Raw genomic sequence first — 20421 nt, 5'->3', positions numbered from 1 at the left:
ACATAGACATATCTTGGCAAAGACATTGACATAATTTAGTAATCTATAACCTGACAACACTTGGCATTCAGGTTATACATGAAACATACTGACATAACATGAATGTAACAACAGCTACAAACAATGTCTATGGTATGAACATATATAAGGCATCTAATTAATGTCCAGAAGGATCAGGTGCAGTAGTGGGAAACATAAGACAGGTAGCACCACCCACATAAACACCATAAAACATATGATATGACCATGTCTGTCAGCCCGCCCTCTGTTGGTCTGGCTTGGCACTATCCATGCTCGATCAATGCGATTAGTTTAGTGTATCAGCTGCCCAAATGTTTATTTTCTCTGAATGTTGTTATACATGAAGAAAAAAGTGTCATTAAATATCATTAAATCACTTACCTATTCTTACACTGATTTCATAAAGTCCTTGCTGTATTTCTCAGTATGTTAGGGGGCCTATAACTGAACCCTGTGGGACACCGTAGCTCTAAAAAAGTCTAAACGTTATGTTTTTTTTTTCAAATTAAGAAAACATTCATCATTTAGAAATCATGTAAGAAAAAATGACTACAGTAAGAGGAAACTAATCCCTACAGAGCTCATGAAAAACATCCGTCTGTAGAACAGCATATGCCCCAGTGTGTTTTATTCCTCTTACACTACAGCAATACAGCCAGCGATGCTAATGAGTCATTTATTAATGAACGGCAAGTGATTTTTATCTATTAAACGATGATCTATTAGTATGAGCTGTGAGTAAAAGTCATAAAAGGCAATAAATCTGGTTATAAAGACACATTAAAATGATTTCACGGTCAGTTAATATCTAAACTAATAGCACCTTTACTATGTAGCTGATCCACTGACAACTCCAGAGGTTTTGATGAAATATTTCTCACTTTTATGATTATCATCTAAACATCATTAAATATCACTGGGACACTAAAATAAACAAAAACGTAAACGACAACTCTTCAAAATAATTTTTCCTCATTAATTATTATATTTTTGACATTACGAAATATACTGTACAATCACAGTCCATCTCATTTATAAACCCGCCCTCAGTTCAAGTTCAAGTCACAGTTCAGACGGTTAACTGGTCAACGAACACACTCTGTTAGTGAATGATTGCTTTTTATATTATCTAACATAATCTGTTTATTTTAATATAACTCTGAAACAAAGTCTAGTTTGTTACTGTGTAAACATTATAGAAACAATTACAACAGACATCAGACAGATTTATTTAACATATTAAGTTGAAATTAAAATCTAAAAATAATGAACTAGAATCAAGTCTTTTCTTTATTCTAGAGTATGATCATGTTTCAGCTCTACGGAGTGAGCACTAAGGTCTCCAGGTTGTTGTTGAATATAATCCTGCCGTCCACCTCTCGGCTGCACTCGGGCTGTTTGAGGAGCTCCAGCACTCCTGCCTTCAGCTCTGGAGAAGCGTTCTTACTGAACTCCAGGACCTCTGTGAGAAAGTCCAGCAGCAGCTCTCCTTTCTCATCTCCAGCTGTGAAACACTCAGTGATGTCCATCTGAGATTGGAGAGTGTGGCTCTGGTAGGGAATTCCTTTAGCATCCAGGAAGTTCTTGATGTCTCCGGTTGTGACACACTGACTGATGTCGCTCTTGCAGAGCTGAGCTCGGTAGGTTCTCCATAACCTGCCCCATCCGCTCTGTCCTGCAGGGGACACAGTAAGTTAGCAAATATTAAAGCTTATTATACAGTACAATACTGTTTATAAAACACCCTCTTTAATTTGCCAACACCATTTCATCTTGACTGCAATTCTAAGTGATGATTGAGTCCGTTAGATAATGATGTAGACATCTTTATAAAATTAATTAGTTACAGCTGAAAATTTCTCTTTCTCTAAACACGCCAGTTGAAAATATTTAACTGACTGTATTTTGACAAATAAAACCAACACAATTCGTGAGAAACTATATTGTGGTCTAGATCTGTGCACAACTCTACTCTTGACCTGCCGCCAACATTAGCTCAGTGTGAGAATAATTGTATAAAATACTTTATCTTTTCTAATAATGTTGCAGAATTTCTGTACAAAACGCAATGTTCTTTTCTTATACACAATCACATACACACACACAGATACCTTGACCTTAGCATAACCTCCTCTCCCTAGCACATCTGCTCCGCTTTGTATGAAAGAAGCTATGAAAAACATGATACTGCTCTGGGAGGTTTCCTGCTTCATGATAACGGTCAAGCTATCTTCTGCTCCGCACACACACATTATGTCCTTCCTGTATATATTCAGGTTTGACATAATAAAGTTTGGGACTTCTCTTTGAAAGACTGACTGGTGTGTTTCATAGAGGCTACCCCGAGTACTCGCCGGGAACCAGAAACCGAGCAGAGTTCGAGACGGCTGAATTTAGTTACCCTGTCCAGGCGACAGAAGAAAATTCCTTACACTCAGTGAAACAAATGTTGAGCGTCTTTCAAACCAAAAAGTTGATTTGAGACTGCAATAGCTAATGTAAGTTTGTGAAAGAAGGCGGGGCTTATTAAATAAATTTTTAAATAATTTATATTAATTTCAAGTATTATATACACCGCAAATTTAAATATTTTACAGATTTACGTCATACTCATGTTAAAAAAAAATCCTGAAATCGCATAAGAATCTTTGTAGAATTTGCGTTATTTAGCGCTATTGATAAAGATCATTTGCAGAACAGGTGCTAACACTGCTTCAGTGCTAACACTGGACACATAGCATAACATTAATAAACATGACAGAATTTCAGACAAATTTTAAATCATATATATTTTTTTCATTTCCAGCTAATTCTAGCTAGCTAGCTAATGTTCAGTCAGTTTAGGTCAGTTTTTATTGGTGTAACTCAATTGTTTATTCTTCCAGCTTGTTAGCAGGTTAACATGAGAAAATCTGAAATTTAACACCAGTAAGATTGCCAATATACAATAACTTAACAGGATGTTCAGGATGTTCAGGCTTTTTGATGTTCTTGCTCACAAGCTTTACTGCTAAAAGTTAGCCACTTTGCTAACAGGATCTAACTGACAAGATTTCTGAGACAAATTTTAAGTTATATCCATAACCATTTAGAATTCCTCAACTAACTCCTGCTAACAAGCTACACTGAGAATATAAATTAAATTTCAAATTAAATTTTTATTAATCACATGCAAAATCATACACAGTACATGACAGAGAAAATAAATATTTGACATTTGGAAGGATTTTTTCTTCATCCATTGTAGCCATCTGTCACGCTCTGAGAACAGCAGGAACAGCTACGTGGCTCGTGATGAAGTTCTTCATGTTAGTAGTGACTTCTTAAAGAAGTGAATTTCCACCACGCTAACAAACATGTACCAACTTAACAAAATTTGTGTGACATATTCAGAGCCGGATAGACAGAATAAACTCCAGTGCTAGATTTATTTTCATATAAAATTTGTCAAATGTCCATGTCACTACTGCTAATGCTAATCACTTGAAGTAATGTGAGTTTTTTTAGGCAGTTTAAATTCAGCTCATAAAGTGTTCATGATCTTCCAGCTAGCAAGCTGGATAGCTAGCACAAGCTAATCTAACAGCATTTTTCAGTCAAGCTCAAATACTACTAATTCTACTCAAGTAACAATTTTTTTTTTTTTTTAAAAACTGAGAGAAAGTCATTAGAAAAGCTATGATTGTTTATATTTTTCCAGACAACATTAGCCAGCTAGTTAGCATGAGCTACCCTGACAGGATTACTGAAAGCATTTAATTGTTAACATAATTATTTAGCTCTTCATCCACAATTAAATAGCAGACATTAAGGCTTTAGTAGGAGACTTGTAGTGGCACGTCTCCATTTTAGAGTTATGGGTCAATCACTAAGGCCTCCATGTTGCTGTTGAACATGACCCTGCCGTCCACCTCCCGGCTGCACTCGGGCTCTTTGAGGAGCTCCAGCACTCCGGCCTTCAGCTCTGGAGAAGCGTTCTTACTGAACTCCAGGATCTCGGTCAGGAAGTCCAGCATCAGCTCTCCTTTCTCATCTCCAGCTGTGAAACACTCGGTGATGTCCATACTGGACTCAAAAACATGGCTCTCGTGAGGGATTCTTTTGGCGTCTAAGAACCTTGTGATGTCCGCGGTGGAGACACAGCAACTGTGCACCTGATCTCGGTACCTTCTCCATAACCCACCCCACCCACTATCTCCTGCAGGAGGTCCAATCAATTAGCCAGATAGCACTAAAATATTCCCCCTGGGTTTTATTTAGATTAATCTTCAGACATCTCATGGACGTGTTAATACAAAAACCCACGTGTGTTTCTGGTGTGTTTACCTGTCACCAGGATAATGAGGAGTTTTCCGTCTTTGTGCAGTAAACTCCGGAAGAAGGAAACCGTTGCCTCGGGATCCTTCACATAGTACAGCATCTGAGGAGAAGTGAAGTGACGGATCATCACCTCCCCAAAGTGTTTACTTTATATCACTAATACATCTTAGTTTTGCAGTTCAACAACAAAGAGCCACGTTTAGATTTATTATAAATAAAAAAGAAATGTATAATTAGCTTTATAAATAGAACTATTACCTGTTTAGAGAGCAGAGAGCTATAATAAAATCATTTTAGTTAAGTCAACGTTAATCATTCTTTAGGATAAATCCCTGGTATGTAGCAGTAAATCAGATAAAGCAGATAAATCCCTGGTATGTAGCAGTGAGTTTATGGACAAACCTGAATCATGTGGATGAAGTCAAACTTCCTGTCAATGTTCCTCTGCTTCCAGTCGCTCTCGAACTCTGATGCCGTCATCTTATTAAACCTGAAGGTGATGTGATCGAGGCCTGCCGTCTTCGCTACTAAAACTGCACACGGTTAATAGATCAGTACAGCACCTTACAGCATACACACTAAACCGTACACACCCTAGTATAAAATGAGGTAAAACCCTACAGAAATACCCTTAAACCATACACTCTATACACCCTACAGAAATACATTTACAGCATTTAGCAGACCCCCTTATCCAGAGGGACTTACATTTTATCTCATTTTCATTCAACTGAGCAATTGAGAGTTAAGGGCCTTGCTCAGGGGCCCAGCAGTGGCAGCTTGGTGGACGTAGGAATCTAACTCACAACCTTCGGATTGGTAGCCCAACACCTTAACCACTAGGCTACCACATCACCAAATACACCTTAAACCTTATAGCGCACACCCAATATTACACACCCCTCAAACCCTATACACCCTAAACCCTAAAGCGTACACCCTAAATACATCCTACAGCACAGCCTCTAGGCCCTATAGCATACACCCAAAACCCCTAAGCCCTTCATACTGTACCCTCTATAGTTTACACCCTGCCCCATAACTCATACACACTACAGCCTACTGTATTGACAATAAGCCCTACACACTAAACTTGAACATGTTGAATTGTTAATTAAAATTGAAATTGTAATTGAAATTGTTAATTGTAATAAATCCTGATTTTGTGATCATGACTCATTATGACACAGATAAAGAACACTAAAGAGAGATGTGTGTGTGTGTGTAACCTTTATATTTATACAGCATGTCCCCGCTGGGTTCCACCACATCATTCTCCACTCGGGCCTCAGGATGTTTAGTGTGCAGCTGTGTGAGGATTTCCAGATCGATGTCACCTGCAGACAGTGTGTGTGTGTGTGTGTGTGTGTGTGTGTGTGTGTCACAGGGTTACACTGGGATAAAAGTATATTAATACTCGGATATATAATAATAAATGATTTATACCTCCTCCACTTCCCACTCCCATAACATTCAGAGTGGACTTTCCTGCTCCAACACTGAGCGAGAGAGAAAGAAAGAAAGAGAGAGTGTGTGAGGGAGAGAGAAAGAGAGTGTGTGTGTGAGTGAGTGTGAGAGAGAAAGAGAGAGTGTGTGTGAGAGAGAGATAGAGTGAGAGAGAAAGAGTGTGTGTGAGAGAGAGAGAGAGAGACATTTATCATGTTTCCTGATTTAACTCCTTCATCATAACATTAACTTTGATACCTATCTGATTCCTTTTATTTAAAACACGTGACACGATATCACTTTAAACACGTGACACGATATCACTTTCTTTTCTAAAATTGAAATGTTTTGCCCATTACTTATACTTTTATTATGGTTATAGCTTAAAGTTCAAACCTCTAACTGTTAAACTCCTTCTATAAAGGGAAACTAAATCCATTTATGTCTGCTGTAAAAGGTGCATGAGCTGTTACTATGGAAAAGCTCATTTATTAACTGTAATAAAGTTGGGTCTAGTTTAGTGTTTCTCAAGCAGGCACGAACACACACCCTGTTTTAACCCAATTATCTGTAAAAAGCAGGAAAAACACTCTTGTGTAACAGAAACACTGACTGATAAACACACACACTAAATCTACTGAAAGTTTACTTTAGGAAGATTATTCTAAAGGTTCAGCATGTGACCCAATTATGCGTGTGTGTGTGTGATGGGGTGTCACACTTACGTGGACAGGATGTTTGGAAGTGTGTTGTGGATGAAGTCTCTCATACACTGGTGTTCAGATGAACGTTCCAGAAACAGCTCGAACGCCTTCAGGTATCTGGAGTAATCATCTACCAAGCTCCTGTTCTGAGCAGCCATCTTCCTCTTAAATGCAGGCAGAATAAAGTCATGTATATTATCACACACACACACACGCCTGCTCATTTATACAGCTACCCAATCAGCCAATCACATGGCTGCAGGACAACGTACAAAATCTAATACAAATGACGAAAAAGTCTGATCTGGTCTGGCCTGTGCGGTCTGGCCTGATCTGTGCGGCCTGATCTGTGCGGTCTGGCCTGATCTGTGTGGTCACATGGATGACGTTGTTGGTATCAGATGAGCTGGTTTGAGTTTTTCAGAAGCTGCTGATCTCCTGCTGGGATTTTTACACAACAGTCACTAAAGTTGAGACAGAATGGAGGATCTGCAGACTGAGAGAGATCAGAGGATCAGACCGGTCTGAGCTGACAGGATGACCAGAGAACCTGAAACCATCTGTGAGAACCATGATGAGCTGAAAAGCATCTCAGAACTGCAAACCTGCATCTCAACACTGTCTAATAATCACAGCTTCTACTTCACCTGTCAGTGTGATCATGTTAACCCCACAAACGTGTGATTTAGAGGGTTTATGCACGTGCACAAACACGCACAATACGACGCACGATAACGGATCCGAAGCGTCATTATATTGTGCACGAGCGCTGATGAGCAACAGATTGGTATAAACCCCGAGGCACTCGCTCGCGCGCGCACACACACACACACACACACACACTTTCTCTTACTCTCTCAAACACACGTTTCGGGCAATATCTGTGCACGAATCCCGGTCAAAACGCCACGTAATTTCCTCACGTTCACTGCAAGCGCGCTGGAAAATACAAAACAAGCGACCGAACGGATGGATAAATAAATAAATAACAATCAAGACTCAATGTTCACCTTTTATCTGCTTTTTAAGTTGTGTTTTTTTCCCTCTGCCTTCGTGCCGCTGCTGTGCAGATGTTCCGTGTGTGTGTGTGTGTGAATCTTAAAGCCACAACCCTGAAGGCTTCACTGCTGGGTTGTGTTTCATTCCACACACAAATATATAATCACTGCCGGGCTGTGTTTCATTCCACACACACACACACACACACACACACGCACATCTCTGCCGGGCTGTGTTTCATTCCACACACACATTCACTTCTAGGCTTTGTTTCATTCCACACACATCACTGCTGGGCTGTGTTTCATTCCACACACACATCATTGCTGGGCTGTGTTTCATTCCACACACATCACTGCTGGGCTGTGTTTCATTCCACACACACACACACACACACACACACACACACCACTGCTGGGCTGTGTTTCATTCCACACACATCACTGCTGAGCTGTGTTTCATTCCACACACACACACACATCACTGCTGAGCTGTGTTTCATTCCACACACACACATATCACCGCTGAGCTGTGTTTCATTCCACACACATTACTGCTGGGCTGTGTTTCATTCCACACACATCACTGCTGAGCTGTGTTTCATTCCACACACACACACACACACATCACTGCTGGGCTGTGCTTCATTCCACACCAAACTCTCTGGATGAAGAAAAGAAAGGATATGAGGTAGAGAAGGAAGAGCAGAGAAGAAACATAATGCTAAACTAGAACGTACATTTTCTGAAGAAAATGTGAATGGTGCTTGCACGTGGCAAGTTCCCCTCATCGTGCTGAGTGTTTTGATATGTCACATGTCCATGTTGTGCAATTTTTTTATTTTCACGTGACATCACGTGACTTCCCCCTCCTTGAACCGCCACCTTATTGTGGTGGAGGGGTTTGCGTGCCTGAATGATCCTAGGAGCTATGTTGTCTGGGGCTTTTTGCCCCTGGTAGGTTCTCCCAAGGCAAACAGGTCCTGGGTGACGGGCCAGACAAAGAGCGGTTCAAAAGCCCGTTATGAAGAAAAACAAAGCAAGGTCCGTGACGTCGCCCGGTATGGTGCAACCGGGGCCCCACCCTGGAGCCAGGCCCGGGGTTGGGGCTCGCATGCGAGTGCCTGGTGGCCGGGTCTTACCCCATGGGGCCCGGCCGGGCTCAGCCCGAAGGAGCGACGTGGGGCCGATCTCCTGTGGTCCCACCACCTGCATGAGAAACCGTAAGGGGCTGGTGCAATGTGGATTGGGTGGCAGTCGAAGGCGGGAGCCTCGGTGACCCAATCCCCGGACACGGAATCTGGCTCTAGGGACATGGAATGTCACCTCGCTGGGGGGAAGGAGCCTGAGCTGGTGCGGGAGGTCGAGAGATACTGACTAGATATAGTTGGGCTCGCCTCCACGCACGGCTTGGGCTCTGGAACCCAACTCCTTGAGAGAGGCTGGGCTCTCTACTACTCTGGAGTTGCCCGCGGTGAGAGTTGGCGGGCTGGTGTGGGCTTGCTCATAGCCCCCAACTCAACAGCCATGTGTTGGAGTTCACCCCGGTGAACGAGAGGGTCGTTTCCCTGCGCCTTCAGGTCGGGGAGAGGTCTCTCACTGTTATTTGTGCTTACGGGCCAAATGGCAGTGTAGAGTACCCGACCTTCTTGCCGTCTCTAGGAGGGGTGCTGGAAAGTGCTCCGACCGGGGACTCCGTCGTTCTACTGGGGGACTTCAACGCTCACGTGGGCAGCGACAGTGACACCTGGAGGGGCGTGATTGGGAGGAACGGCCCCCCCGACCTGAACCCGAGTGGTGTTCTGTTATTGGACTTCTGTGCTAGTCACAGTTTGTCCATAACGAACACCATGTTCAAGCATAAGGGTGTCCATCAGTACACATGGCATCAGGACACCCTAGGTCGGAGGTCGATGATCGACTTTGTGGTTGTTTCATCTGACCTCCGGCCGTATGTCTTGGACACTCGGGTAAAGAGAGGGGCGGAGCTGTCAACTGATCACCACCTGGTGGTGAGTTGGATCCGATGGCCAGGGAGGAAGTTGGACAGACTTGGCAGACCCAAACGTACTGTGAGGGTCCGCTGGGAACGTTTGGCAGAGTCTCCGGTCAGAGAGATCTTCAATTCCCACCTCCGGCAGAGCTTCAACCAGATCCCGAGGGAGGTTGGAGACATTGAGTTTGAGTAGGGTACTGGAGAGGAGAATTCGGCCGATAGTCGAACCTCGGATTCAGGAGGAACAATGCGGGTTTCGTCCCGGTCGTGGAACACTGGACCATCTCTATACCCTCACCAGGTTGCTGGAGGGTTCATGGGAGTTTGCCCAACCAGTCCACATGTGCTTTGTGGATCTGGAGAAGGCATTCGACTGTGTCCCTCGTGGTGATCTGTGGGGGATGCTCTGGGAGTATGGGGTCCGGGGCCCTCTGCTAAGGGCTGTCCGGTCCCTATATGACCGGAGCAGGAGTTTGGTTTGCATTGCCGGCAGTAAGTCAGACTTGTTCCCGGTGCATGTTGGACTCTGGCAGGGCTGCTCTTTGTCACTGGTCCTGTTCATTATTTATATGGACAGGATTTCTAGGCGCAGTCGGGGGCCGGAGGGACTCCGGTTTGGGGACCACGTGATTTCGTCTCTGCTTTTTGCAGATGATGTTGTCCTGTTGGCTTCTTCAAATCAGGACCTTCAGCGTGCACTGGGACGGTTTGCAGCCGAGTGTGAAGCGGCAGGGATGAGAATCAGCACCTCCAAGTCCGAGGCCATGGTTCTCAGCCGGAAAAGGGTGGCTTGTCCCCTTCAGGTTGGTGGAAAGCTCCTGCCTCAAGTGGAGGAGTTTAAGTATCTTGGGGTCTTGTTCACGAGTGAGGGAAGGATGGAGCGGGAGATCGACAGGCGGATCGGTGTATCTTCTGCAGTGATGCGGTCGATATACCGGTCTGTTGTGGTGAAGAAAGAGCTGAGCCGCAAGGCGAAGCTCTCTATTTACCAGTCGATCTACGTTCCTACCCTCACCTATGGTCATGAGCTTTGGGTCATGACCGAAAGGAGAAGATCCCGGATACAGGCGGCCAAAATGAGTTTCCTCCACAGGGTGGCTGGGCGCTCCCTTAGAGATAGGGTGAGGAGCTCGGTCACTCGGGAGGAGCTCAGAGTAGAGCCGCTGCTCCTCCACATCGAGAGGAGTCAGCCGAGGTGGCTCAGGCATCTGTTCCGGATGCCTCCGGGACGCCTCTCTGGGGAGGTGTTCCGGGCATGTCCAACCGGGAGGAGGCCCCGGGGAACACTTAGGACACGCTGGAGGGACTATGTCTCTCGGCTGGCCTGGGAACGCCTCGGTATTCCCCCGGAGGAGCTGGAGGAAGTGTCTGGGGAGAGGGAAGTCTGGGTGTCCCTGCTCAGACTGCTGCCCCCGCGACCCGGCCCCGGATAAGCAGTAGAAGATGGATGGATGGATGGATCACGTGACTTCATCAAATTACACGTGAGGAAGTTCCCCTCATTGTTCTGAGTGTTTTGTGGCACAACCGGAAGGCCAGTCGTTACACCAATTTAAAAGTTTGTTCAGAGTATCACCCTAAAGGAGCTGGCCGAGTTTGGTGTAGATAGTTTGAAAGCTTGCAGAGTTATAAACCTCCAAAGTTTATAATGGGAGTCTATGTTAAAAAAGGCCACTTTGAGACCCAGTACCGGAAGTACCGGTACTCGGATCGCTTAGAAAAATCACAGCACACCTCTCCTCAATGAGCCGGTCGATTTGACATGTCATTCATGGGTATAGGACAAAAGCTGCGGGACAAGTTACATGCCGAAGTTTTGTCCGGAAGAGAATGCAGGATAGTAAGAATGATGCTTTGCAAGCACCATTAATTATTTACACATTAATTCACATGCAACATGAATTTGTTTATTTAACTCATGATCAGCGGGTTTAAGGTTACTGTCCGGTTTGTAAAATGCGGTCGAGACATGAAGTCATTAATTACAGTCAGAGCCACAATTTTATTACATGGAAGAATTTATGTAACATGTTTTATAAAGATTAAGGGATTTAAGGAAGGTTTGCTGTTCATAATATTAACCAGAACTAGATGACATTGTACATGTGATCATGACCATGACCACATACTATACTTACAGATCCTGAGCTAATAAACTAACACAACGAATGTCCATTGTGTAAGTGGGTGTAAAGTACACGGGCGGATCAGGGCAGGCAACCGTCCGATATAGGCAATTAGACCCAGATGCAGGGATTCCAGTGCAACCAGTGCAGTCCAGTGCTTGTTAAATTAAACAAAATCGGAAACTACAGCTACAAACATACAATAAAGATGAGACATAGACATATCTTGGCAAAGACATTGACATAATTTAGTAATCTATAACCTGACAACACTTGGCATTCAGGTTATACATGAAACATACTGACATAACATGAATGTAACAACAGCTACAAACAATGACTATGGTATGAACATATATAAGGCATCTAATTAATGTCCAGAAGGATCAGGTGCAGTAGTGGGAAACATAAGACAGGTAGCACCACCCACATAAACACCATAAAACATACGATATGACCATGTCTGTCAGCCCGCCCTCTGTTGGTCTGGCTTGGCACTATCCATGCGATTAGTTTAGTGTATCAGCTGCCCAAATGTTTATTTTCTCTGAATGTTTTTATGCATGAAGAAAAAAAGTGTCATTAAATATCATTAAATCACTTACCTATTCTTGCACTGATTTCATAAAGTCCTTGCTGTATTTCTCAGTATGTTAGGGGGCCTATAACTGAACCCTGTGGGACACCGTAGCTCTAAAAAAGTCTAAACGTTATGTTTTTATTTCAAATTAAGAAAACATTCATCATTTAGAAATCATGTAAGAAAAAATGACTACTGAAGAGGAAACTAATCCCTACAGAGCTCATGAAAAACATCCATCTGTAGAACAGCATATGCCCCAGTGTGTTTTATTCCTCTTACACTACAGCAATACAGCCAGCGATGCTAATGAGTCATTTATTAATGAACGGCAAGTGATTTTTATCTATTAAACGATGATCTATTAGGACAAGCTGTGAGTAAAAGTCATAAAAGGCAATAAATCTGGTTATAAAGACACATTAAAATGATTTCATGGTCAGTTAATATCTAAACTATTAGCACCTTTACTATGTAGCTGATCCACTGACAACTGCAGAGGTTTTGATGAAATATTTCTCGCTTTTATGATTAACATCTAAATATCATTAAATATCACTGGGACACTCTAAACGACAACTCTTCAAAATAATTTTTCCTCATTAATTTATAATATTTTTGACATTACGAAATATACTGTACAATCACAGTCCATCTCATTTATAAACCCGCCCTCAGTTCAAGTTCAAGTTCAAGTCACAGTTCAGACGGTTAACTGGTCAACGAACACACACACTCTGTTAGTGAATGATTGCTTTTTATATTATTTAACATAATCTATTTATTTTAATATAACTCTGAAACAAAGTCTAGTTTGTTACTGTGTAAACATTATAGAAAAAATTACAACAGACATCAGACAGATTTATTTAACGTATTAAGCTGAAATTAAAATCTAAAAATAATGAACTAGAATCAAGTCTTTTCTTTATTCTAGAGTATGATCATGTTTCAGCTCTACGGAGTGAGCACTAAGGTCTCCAGGTTGTTGTTGAATATAATCCTGCCGTCCACCTCTCGGCTGCACTCTGGTTGTTTGAGGAGCTCCAGCACTCCGGCCTTCAGCTCTGGAGAAGCGTTCTTACTGAACTCCAGGACCTCTGTCAGAAAGTCCAGCAGCAGCTCTCCTTTCTCATCTCCAGCTGTGAAACACTCAGTGATGTCCATCTGAGATTGGAGAGTGTAGCTCTGGTAGGGGATTCCTTCAGCATCCAGGAAGTTCCTGACGTCTCCGGTTGTGACACACTGACTGATGTCGCTCTTGCAGAGCTGAGCTCGGTAGGTTCTCCATAACCTGCCCCAGCCGCTCTGTCCTGCAGGGGACACAGTAAGTTAGCAAATATTAAAGCTTATTATACAGTACAATACTGTTTATAAAACACCCTCTTTAATTTGCCAACACCATTTCATCTCGACTGCAATTCTAAGTGATGATTGAGTCCGTCAGATAATGATGTAGACATCTTTATTAAATGAATTAGTTACAGCTGAAAATTTCTCTTTCTCTAAACACGCCAGTTGAAAATATTTAACTGACTGTATGAAAGAAGCTATGAAAAACATGATACTGCTCTGGGAGGTTTCCTGCTTCATGATAACGGTCAAGGTATCTTCTGCTCCGCACACACACATTATGTCCTTCCTCTATATATTCAGGTTTGACATCATAAAGTTTGGGACTTCTCTTTGAAAGACTGACTGGCGTGTTTCATTGAGACTACCCCGAGTACTTGCCGGGAACCAGAAACCGAGCAGAGGTCGAGACGGCTGAATTTAGTTACCCTGTCCAGGCGACAGAAGAAAATTCCTTACACTCAGTGAAACAAATGTTGAGCGTCTTTCAAACCAAAAAGTTGATTTGAGACTGCAATAGCTAATGTAAGTTTGTGAAAGAAGGCGGGGCTTATTAAATAATTTATATTAATTTCAAGTGTTATATACACCGCAAATTTAAATATTTTACAGATTTACGTCATACTCATGTTAAAAAAAATCCTGATATCGCAAAAGAATCTTTGTAGAATTTGCGTTATTTAGCGCTATTGATAAAGATCATTTGCAAAACAGGTGCTAACACTGCTTCAGTGCTAACACTGGACACATAGCTAGCATTAATAAACATGACAGAATTTCAGACAAATTTTAAATCATATATATTTTTTTCATTTCCAGCCAATTCTAGCTAGCTAGCTAATGTTCAGTCAGTTTAAGTCAGTTTTTATTGGTGTAACTCAGTTGTTTATTCTTCCAGCTTGTTAGCAGGTTAACATGAGAAAATCTGAAATTTAACACCAGTAAGATTGCCAATATACAATAACTTAACAGGATGTTCAGGCTTTTTGATGTTCTTGCTCACAAGCTTTACTGCTAAAAGTTAGCCACTTTGCTAACAGGATCTAACTGACAAGATTTCTGAGACAAATTTTAAGTTATATCCATAACCATTTAGAATTCCTCAACTAACTCCTGCTAACAAGCTACACTGAGAATATAAATTAAATTTCAAATTAAATTTTTATTCATCACATGCAAAATCATACACAGTACATGACAGAGAAAATAAATATTTGACATTTGCCATTTTTTTCTTCATCCATTGTAGCCATCTGTCACGCTCTGAGAACAGCAGGAACAGCTACGTGGCTCGTGATGAAGTTCTTCGTGTTAGTAGTGACTTCTTAAAGAGGTGAATTTCCACCACACTAACAAACATGTACCAACTTAACAAAATGTGTGACATATTCAGAGCCAGATAGACAGAATAAACCCCATTGTTAGATTTATTTTTATATAAAATTTGTCAAATGTCCATGTCACTACTGCTAATGCTAATCACTTGAAGTAACATGTGAATTTTTTTAGGCAGTTTAAATCCAGCTCATAAAGTGTTCATGATCTTCCAGCTAGCAAGCTGGATAGCTAGCACAAGCTAATCTAACAGCATTTTTCAGTCAAGCTCAAATACTACTAATTCTACTCAAGTAACAATTTTTTTTTTAAACCTGAGAGAAAGTCATTAGCAAAGCTATGATTGTTTATATTTTTCCAGACAACATTAGCCAGCTAGTTAGCATGAGCTACCCTGACAGGATTACTGAAAGCATTTAATTGTTAACATAATTATTTAGCTCTTCATCCACAATTAAATAGCAGACATTAAGGCTTTAGTAGGAGACTTATAGTGGCACGTCTCCATTTTAGAGTTATGGGTCAATCACTAAGGCCTCCATGTTGCTGTTGAACATGACCCTGCCGTCCACCTCCCGGCTGCACTCGGGCTCTTTGAGGAGCTCCAGCACTCCGGCCTTCAGCTCTGGAGAAGCGTTCTTACTGAACTCCAGGATCTCGGTCAGGAAGTCCAGCATCAGCTCTCCTTTCTCATCTCCAGCTGTGAAACACTCAGTGATGTCCATACTGGACTCAAAAACATGGCTCTCGTAAGGGATTATTTTGGCATCTAAGAACCTTGTGATGTCCGCGGTGGAGACACAGTGACTGTGCACCTGATCTCGGTACCTTCTCCATAACCCACCCCACCCACTATCTCCTGCAGGAGGTGCAATCAATTAGCCAGATAACACTAAAATATTCCCCCTGGGTTTTATTTAGATTAATCTTCAGACATCTCATGAACGTGTTACTACAAAAACTCCCCACGTGTGTTTGTGGTGTGTTTACCTGACACCAGGATAATGAGGAGTTTTCCGTCTTTGTGCAGTAAACTCCGGAAGAAGGAAACCGTTGCCTCAGGATCCTTCACATAGTACAGCATCTGAGGAGAAGTGAAGTGACGGATCATCACCTCCCAAAAGTGTTTACTTTATATCACTAATACATCTTAGTTTTGCAGTTCAACAACAAAGAGCCACGTTTAGATTTATTATAAATTAAAAAAAAATGCATAATTAGCTTTATAAATAGAACTATTACCTGCTTAGAGAGCATAGAGCTATAATAAAATCATTTTAATTAAGTGAACGTTAATCATTCTTTAGGATAAAATCCCTGGTATGTAGCAGTGAATTTATGGACAAACCTGAATCATGTGGATGAAGTCAAACTTCCTGTCAATGTTCCTCTGCTTCCAGTCGCTCTCGAACTCTGATGCCGTCATCTTATTAAACCTGAAGGTGATGTGATCGAGGCCTGCCGTCTTCGCTACTAAAACTGCACACGGTTAATAGATCAGTACAGCACCTTACAGCATACACACTAAACCGTACACACTCTAGTATAAAATGAGGTAAAACCCTACAGAAATACCCTTAAACCATACACTCTATACACCCTACAGAAATACATTTACAGCATTTAGCAGACCCCCTTATCCAGAGGGACTTACATTTTATCTCATTTTCATTCAACTGAGCAATTGAGAGTTAAGGGCCTTGCTCAGGGGCCCAGCAGTGGCAGCTTGGTGGACGTAGGAATCTAACTCACAACCTTCGGATTGGTAGCCCAACACCTTAACCACTAGGCTACCACATCACCAAATACACCTTAAACCTTATAGCGCACACCCAATATTACACACCCCTCAAACCCTATACACCCTAAACCCTAAAGCGTACACCCTAAATACATCCTACAGCACAGCCTCTAGGCCCTATAGCATACACCCAAAACCCCTAAGCCCTTCATACTGTACCCTCTATAGTTTACACCCTGCCCCATAACTCATACACACTACAGCCTACTGTATTGACAATAAGCCCTACACACTAAACTTGAACATGTTGAATTGTTAATTAAAATTGAAATTGTAATTGAAATTGTTAATTGTAATAAATCCTGATTTTGTGATCATGACTCATTATGACACAGATAAAGAACACTAAAGAGAGATGTGTGTGTGTGTGTAACCTTTATATTTATACAGCATGTCCCCGCTGGGTTCCACCACATCATTCTCCACTCGGGCCTCAGGATGTTTAGTGTGCAGCTGTGTGAGGATTTCCAGATCGATGTCACCTGCAGACAGTGTGTGTGTGTGTGTGTGTGTGTGTGTGTGTCACAGGGTTACACTGGGATAAAAGTATATTAATACTCGGATATATAATAATAAATGATTTATACCTCCTCCACTTCCCACTCCCATAACATTCAGAGTGGACTTTCCTGCTCCAACACTGAGCGAGAGAGAAAGAAAGAAAGAGAGAGTGTGTGAGGGAGAGAGAAAGAGAGTGTGTGTGTGAGTGAGTGTGAGAGAGAAAGAGAGAGTGTGTGTGAGAGAGAGATAGAGTGAGAGAGAAAGAGTGTGTGTGAGAGAGAGAGAGAGAGACATTTATCATGTTTCCTGATTTAACTCCTTCATCATAACATTAACTTTGATACCTATCTGATTCCTTTTATTTAAAACACGTGACACGATATCACTTTAAACACGTGACACGATATCACTTTCTTTTCTACAATTGAAATGTTTTGAACATTACTTATACTTTTATTATGTTATAGCTTAAAGTTCAAACCTCTGACTGTTAAACTCCTTCTACATTATAAAGGGAAACTAAATCCATTTATGTCTGCTGTAAAAGGTGCATGAGCTGTTACTATGGAAATGCTCATTTATTAACTACAATAAAGTTGGGTCTAGTTTAGTGTTTCTCAAGCAGGCACGAACCCTGTTTTAACCAAATTAACTGTAAAAAGCAGGAAAAACACTCGTGTAACAGAAACACTGACTGATAAACACACACACTAAATCTACTGAAAGTTTACTTTAGGAAGATTATTCTAAAGGTTCAGCATGTGACCCAATTATGCGTGTGTGTGTGTGATGGGGTGTCACACTTACGTGCACAGGATGTTTGGAAGTGTGTTGTGGATGAAGTCTCTCATACACTGGTGTTCAGATGAACGTTCCAGAAACAGCTCGAATGCCTTCAGGTATCTGGAGTAATCATCTACCAAGCTCCTGTTCTGATCAGCCATCTTCCTCTTAAACGCAGGCAGAATAAAGTCATGTATATTATCTCACACACACACACGCCTGCTCATTTATACAGCTACCCAATCAGCCAATCACATGGCTGCCGGACAACCTACAAAATCTAATACAAATGACGAAAAAGTCTGATCTGGTCTGGCCTGTGCGGTCTGGCCTGATCTGTGCGGTCTGGCCTGTGCGGTCTGGCCTGTGCGGTCTGGCCTGTGCGGTCTGGCCTGATCTGTGTGGTCACATGGATGATGTTGTTGGTATCAGATGAGCTGGTTTGAGTTTTTCAGAAGCTGCTGATCTCCTGCTGGGATTTTTACACAACAGTCACTAAAGTTGAGACAGAATGGAGGATCTGCAGACTGAGAGAGATCAGAGGATCAGACCGGTCTGAGCTGACAGGATGACCAGAGAACCTGAAACCATCTGTGAGAACCATGATGAGCTGAAAAGCATCTCATAACTGCAAACCTGCATCTCAACACTGTCTAATAATCACAGCTTCTACTTCACCCGTCAGTGTGATCATGTTAACCCCACAAACGTGTGATTTAGAGGGTTTATGCACGTGCACAAACACGCACAATACGACGCACGATAACGGATCCGAAGCGTCATTATATTGTGCACGAGCGCTGATGAGCAACAGATTGGTATAAACCCCGAGGCACTCGCTTGCGCGCACACACACACACACTTTCTCTTACTCTCTCAAACACACGTTTCGGGCAATATCTGTGCACGAATCCCAGTCAAAACGCCACGTAATTTCCTCACGTTCATTGCAAGTGCGCTGGAAAACACAAAACAAGCGACCGAACGGATGGATAAATAAATAAATAACAATCAAGACTCAATGTTCACCTTTTATCTGCTTTTTAAGTTGTGTTTTTTCCCCTCTGCCTTCGTGCCGCTGCTGTGCAGATGTTCCGTGTGTGTGTGTGTGAATCTTAAAGCCACAACCCTGAAGGCTTCACTGCTGGGCTGTGTTTCATTCCACACACACACACACACACACACATTTCACTGCCGGGCTGTGTTTCATTCCACACACACATCACTGCCGGGCTGTGTTTCATTCCACACATATCACTGCTGAGCTGTGTTTCATTCCACACACACATATATCACTGCTGGGCTGTGTTTCATTCCACACACACAATTTATCACTGCTGAGCTGTGTTTCATTCCACACACATCACTGCCGGGCTGTGTTTCATTCCACACACAAATCACTGCCGGGCTGTGTTTCATTCCACACACATCCTACTGAGCTGTGTTTCATTCCACACACATCACTGCTGGGCTGTGTTTCATTCCACACACACACACACACACACACACACACACACACACACACACATATATATCACTGCTGGGCTGTGTTTCATTCCACACACATCACTGCTGAGCTGTTTCATTCCACACACACACATCACTGCTGGGCTGTGTTTCATTCCACACACACACACACATCACTGCTGGGCTGTGTTTCATTCCACACACACACACACACACACACACACACACACACACACACACACACACACACACACACACACACACACATCACTGCTGGGCTGTTTCATTCCACACACATCACTGCTGAGCTGTGTTTCATTCCACACACATATCACTTCTAGGCTTTGTTTCATTCCACACACATATCACTTCTAGGCTTTGTTTCATTCCACACACACATCACTGCTGGGCTGTTTCATTCCATACACACAAACATCACTGCTGGGCTGTGTTTTATTCCACACACATATCACACACCCTTGATCAATAACCCTCAGTGTTTAAACTCAGAAGAAACTCTGAAGCCATTTTAAGGGCTGAAGTAAAGTAGCATTGTTCAACAAAAGAGAAACAAAAAGAGGGAAGAAATAACATTGACTTCTATATAAATAGGTCTTATATAATCTAAAATAAAAATACTATAATGTCCCTGTGTACAGTACTGTGTTTGTTCATTTAATAAAAGATATCACAACTAATCACACCTTTTCTAAAACTTTCCCCAAAAAGACAGAATTATATCATGTTTATTTACAGCTTCTTCATTAAAGATGTCTACAGCAACACCGTCATATTGTTGTTTTTTGCTGTTCTTTCTTTCACTGAACTTGAACGTTGTGGTTGAAGGTTCCTCAGAGATTCTTTCAGCTCATCCACACCAGAACATCAACAATCTGCTAAAGTCCTCTCTATTGCACCATGTAGAAGCTCTGAACCCCTGCTCACTGATCCTGTTTGAACACTTTGTACATTTACAACCTTTGTGCAGAC

The 20421-nt window shown here is 42.2% G+C and overlaps 2 protein-coding genes across 5 annotated transcripts; both read right to left on the bottom strand.

The window, feature by feature from the left end:
- Positions 1 to 983: 983 nt before the first annotated feature.
- Positions 984 to 7650, bottom strand: hnmt (histamine N-methyltransferase). Of its 2 annotated transcripts, none has more exons than XM_060877051.1 (7): positions 7502 to 7649; positions 6513 to 6655; positions 5788 to 5840; positions 5571 to 5678; positions 4744 to 4874; positions 4348 to 4441; positions 984 to 1696 (listed from the first exon to the last, which is right to left on the bottom strand). In XM_060877051.1, exons 2-7 carry the CDS (start codon positions 6647 to 6649, stop codon positions 1341 to 1343), a joined length of 879 nt encoding a protein of 292 aa, XP_060733034.1. In that variant the 5' UTR covers positions 6650 to 6655; positions 7502 to 7649; the 3' UTR covers positions 984 to 1340. The 2 variants fall into 2 exon arrangements, with proteins under 2 accessions (XP_060733034.1, XP_060733035.1); XM_060877052.1 differs by lacking the exon at positions 984 to 1696 and adding an exon at positions 3201 to 4219 and having other exon boundaries at positions 7502 to 7650.
- A 5384-nt stretch (positions 7651 to 13034) lies between these two features.
- On the bottom strand, positions 13035 to 19081 carry LOC132850446 (histamine N-methyltransferase-like). 3 transcript variants are annotated; one of them, XM_060877048.1, is made up of 7 exons: positions 18994 to 19081; positions 17989 to 18131; positions 17268 to 17320; positions 17055 to 17162; positions 16228 to 16358; positions 15870 to 15963; positions 13035 to 13504 (listed from the first exon to the last, which is right to left on the bottom strand). In XM_060877048.1, exons 2-7 carry the CDS (start codon positions 18123 to 18125, stop codon positions 13149 to 13151), a joined length of 879 nt encoding a protein of 292 aa, XP_060733031.1. In that variant the 5' UTR covers positions 18126 to 18131; positions 18994 to 19081; the 3' UTR covers positions 13035 to 13148. The 3 variants fall into 3 exon arrangements, with proteins under 3 accessions (XP_060733031.1, XP_060733032.1, XP_060733033.1); XM_060877049.1 differs by lacking the exon at positions 18994 to 19081 and adding an exon at positions 18240 to 18266; XM_060877050.1 differs by lacking the exons at positions 13035 to 13504; positions 18994 to 19081 and adding an exon at positions 15380 to 15579 and having other exon boundaries at positions 17989 to 18263.
- Positions 19082 to 20421: the final 1340 nt, after the last annotated feature.

The sequence above is a fragment of the Tachysurus vachellii genome, chromosome 8 (assembly GCF_030014155.1).
Source record: "Tachysurus vachellii isolate PV-2020 chromosome 8, HZAU_Pvac_v1, whole genome shotgun sequence".
Classification (NCBI taxonomy): Eukaryota; Metazoa; Chordata; class Actinopteri; order Siluriformes; family Bagridae; genus Tachysurus; species Tachysurus vachellii.
Note: the sequence above shows the minus strand (reverse complement) of the source record. Positions and strands in the feature narration are given on the sequence as shown.

What these genes read in the sequence shown, in the direction of transcription:
- LOC132850446 (XM_060877048.1), bottom strand. Translation starts at nt 18,125, where the DNA reads ATGGCTGATCAGAACAGGAGCTTGGTAGATGATTACTCCAGATACCTG. An exon ending in GGGAGTGGGAAGTGGAGGAG is followed by an intron (nt 17,163 to 17,267) that starts GTATAAATCATT and finishes CACTGTCTGCAG; the next exon opens with GTGACATCGATCTGGAAATC. An exon ending in CCTCATTATCCTGGTGTCAG is followed by an intron (nt 13,505 to 15,869) that starts GTAAACACACCA and finishes TGTCCCCTGCAG; the next exon opens with GACAGAGCGGCTGGGGCAGG.
- hnmt (XM_060877051.1), bottom strand. Translation starts at nt 6,649, where the DNA reads ATGGCTGCTCAGAACAGGAGCTTGGTAGATGATTACTCCAGATACCTG. An exon ending in GGGAGTGGGAAGTGGAGGAG is followed by an intron (nt 5,679 to 5,787) that starts GTATAAATCATT and finishes CACTGTCTGCAG; the next exon opens with GTGACATCGATCTGGAAATC. An exon ending in CATGCTGTATAAATATAAAG is followed by an intron (nt 4,875 to 5,570) that starts GTTACACACACA and finishes AACCGTGTGCAG; the next exon opens with TTTTAGTAGCGAAGACGGCA.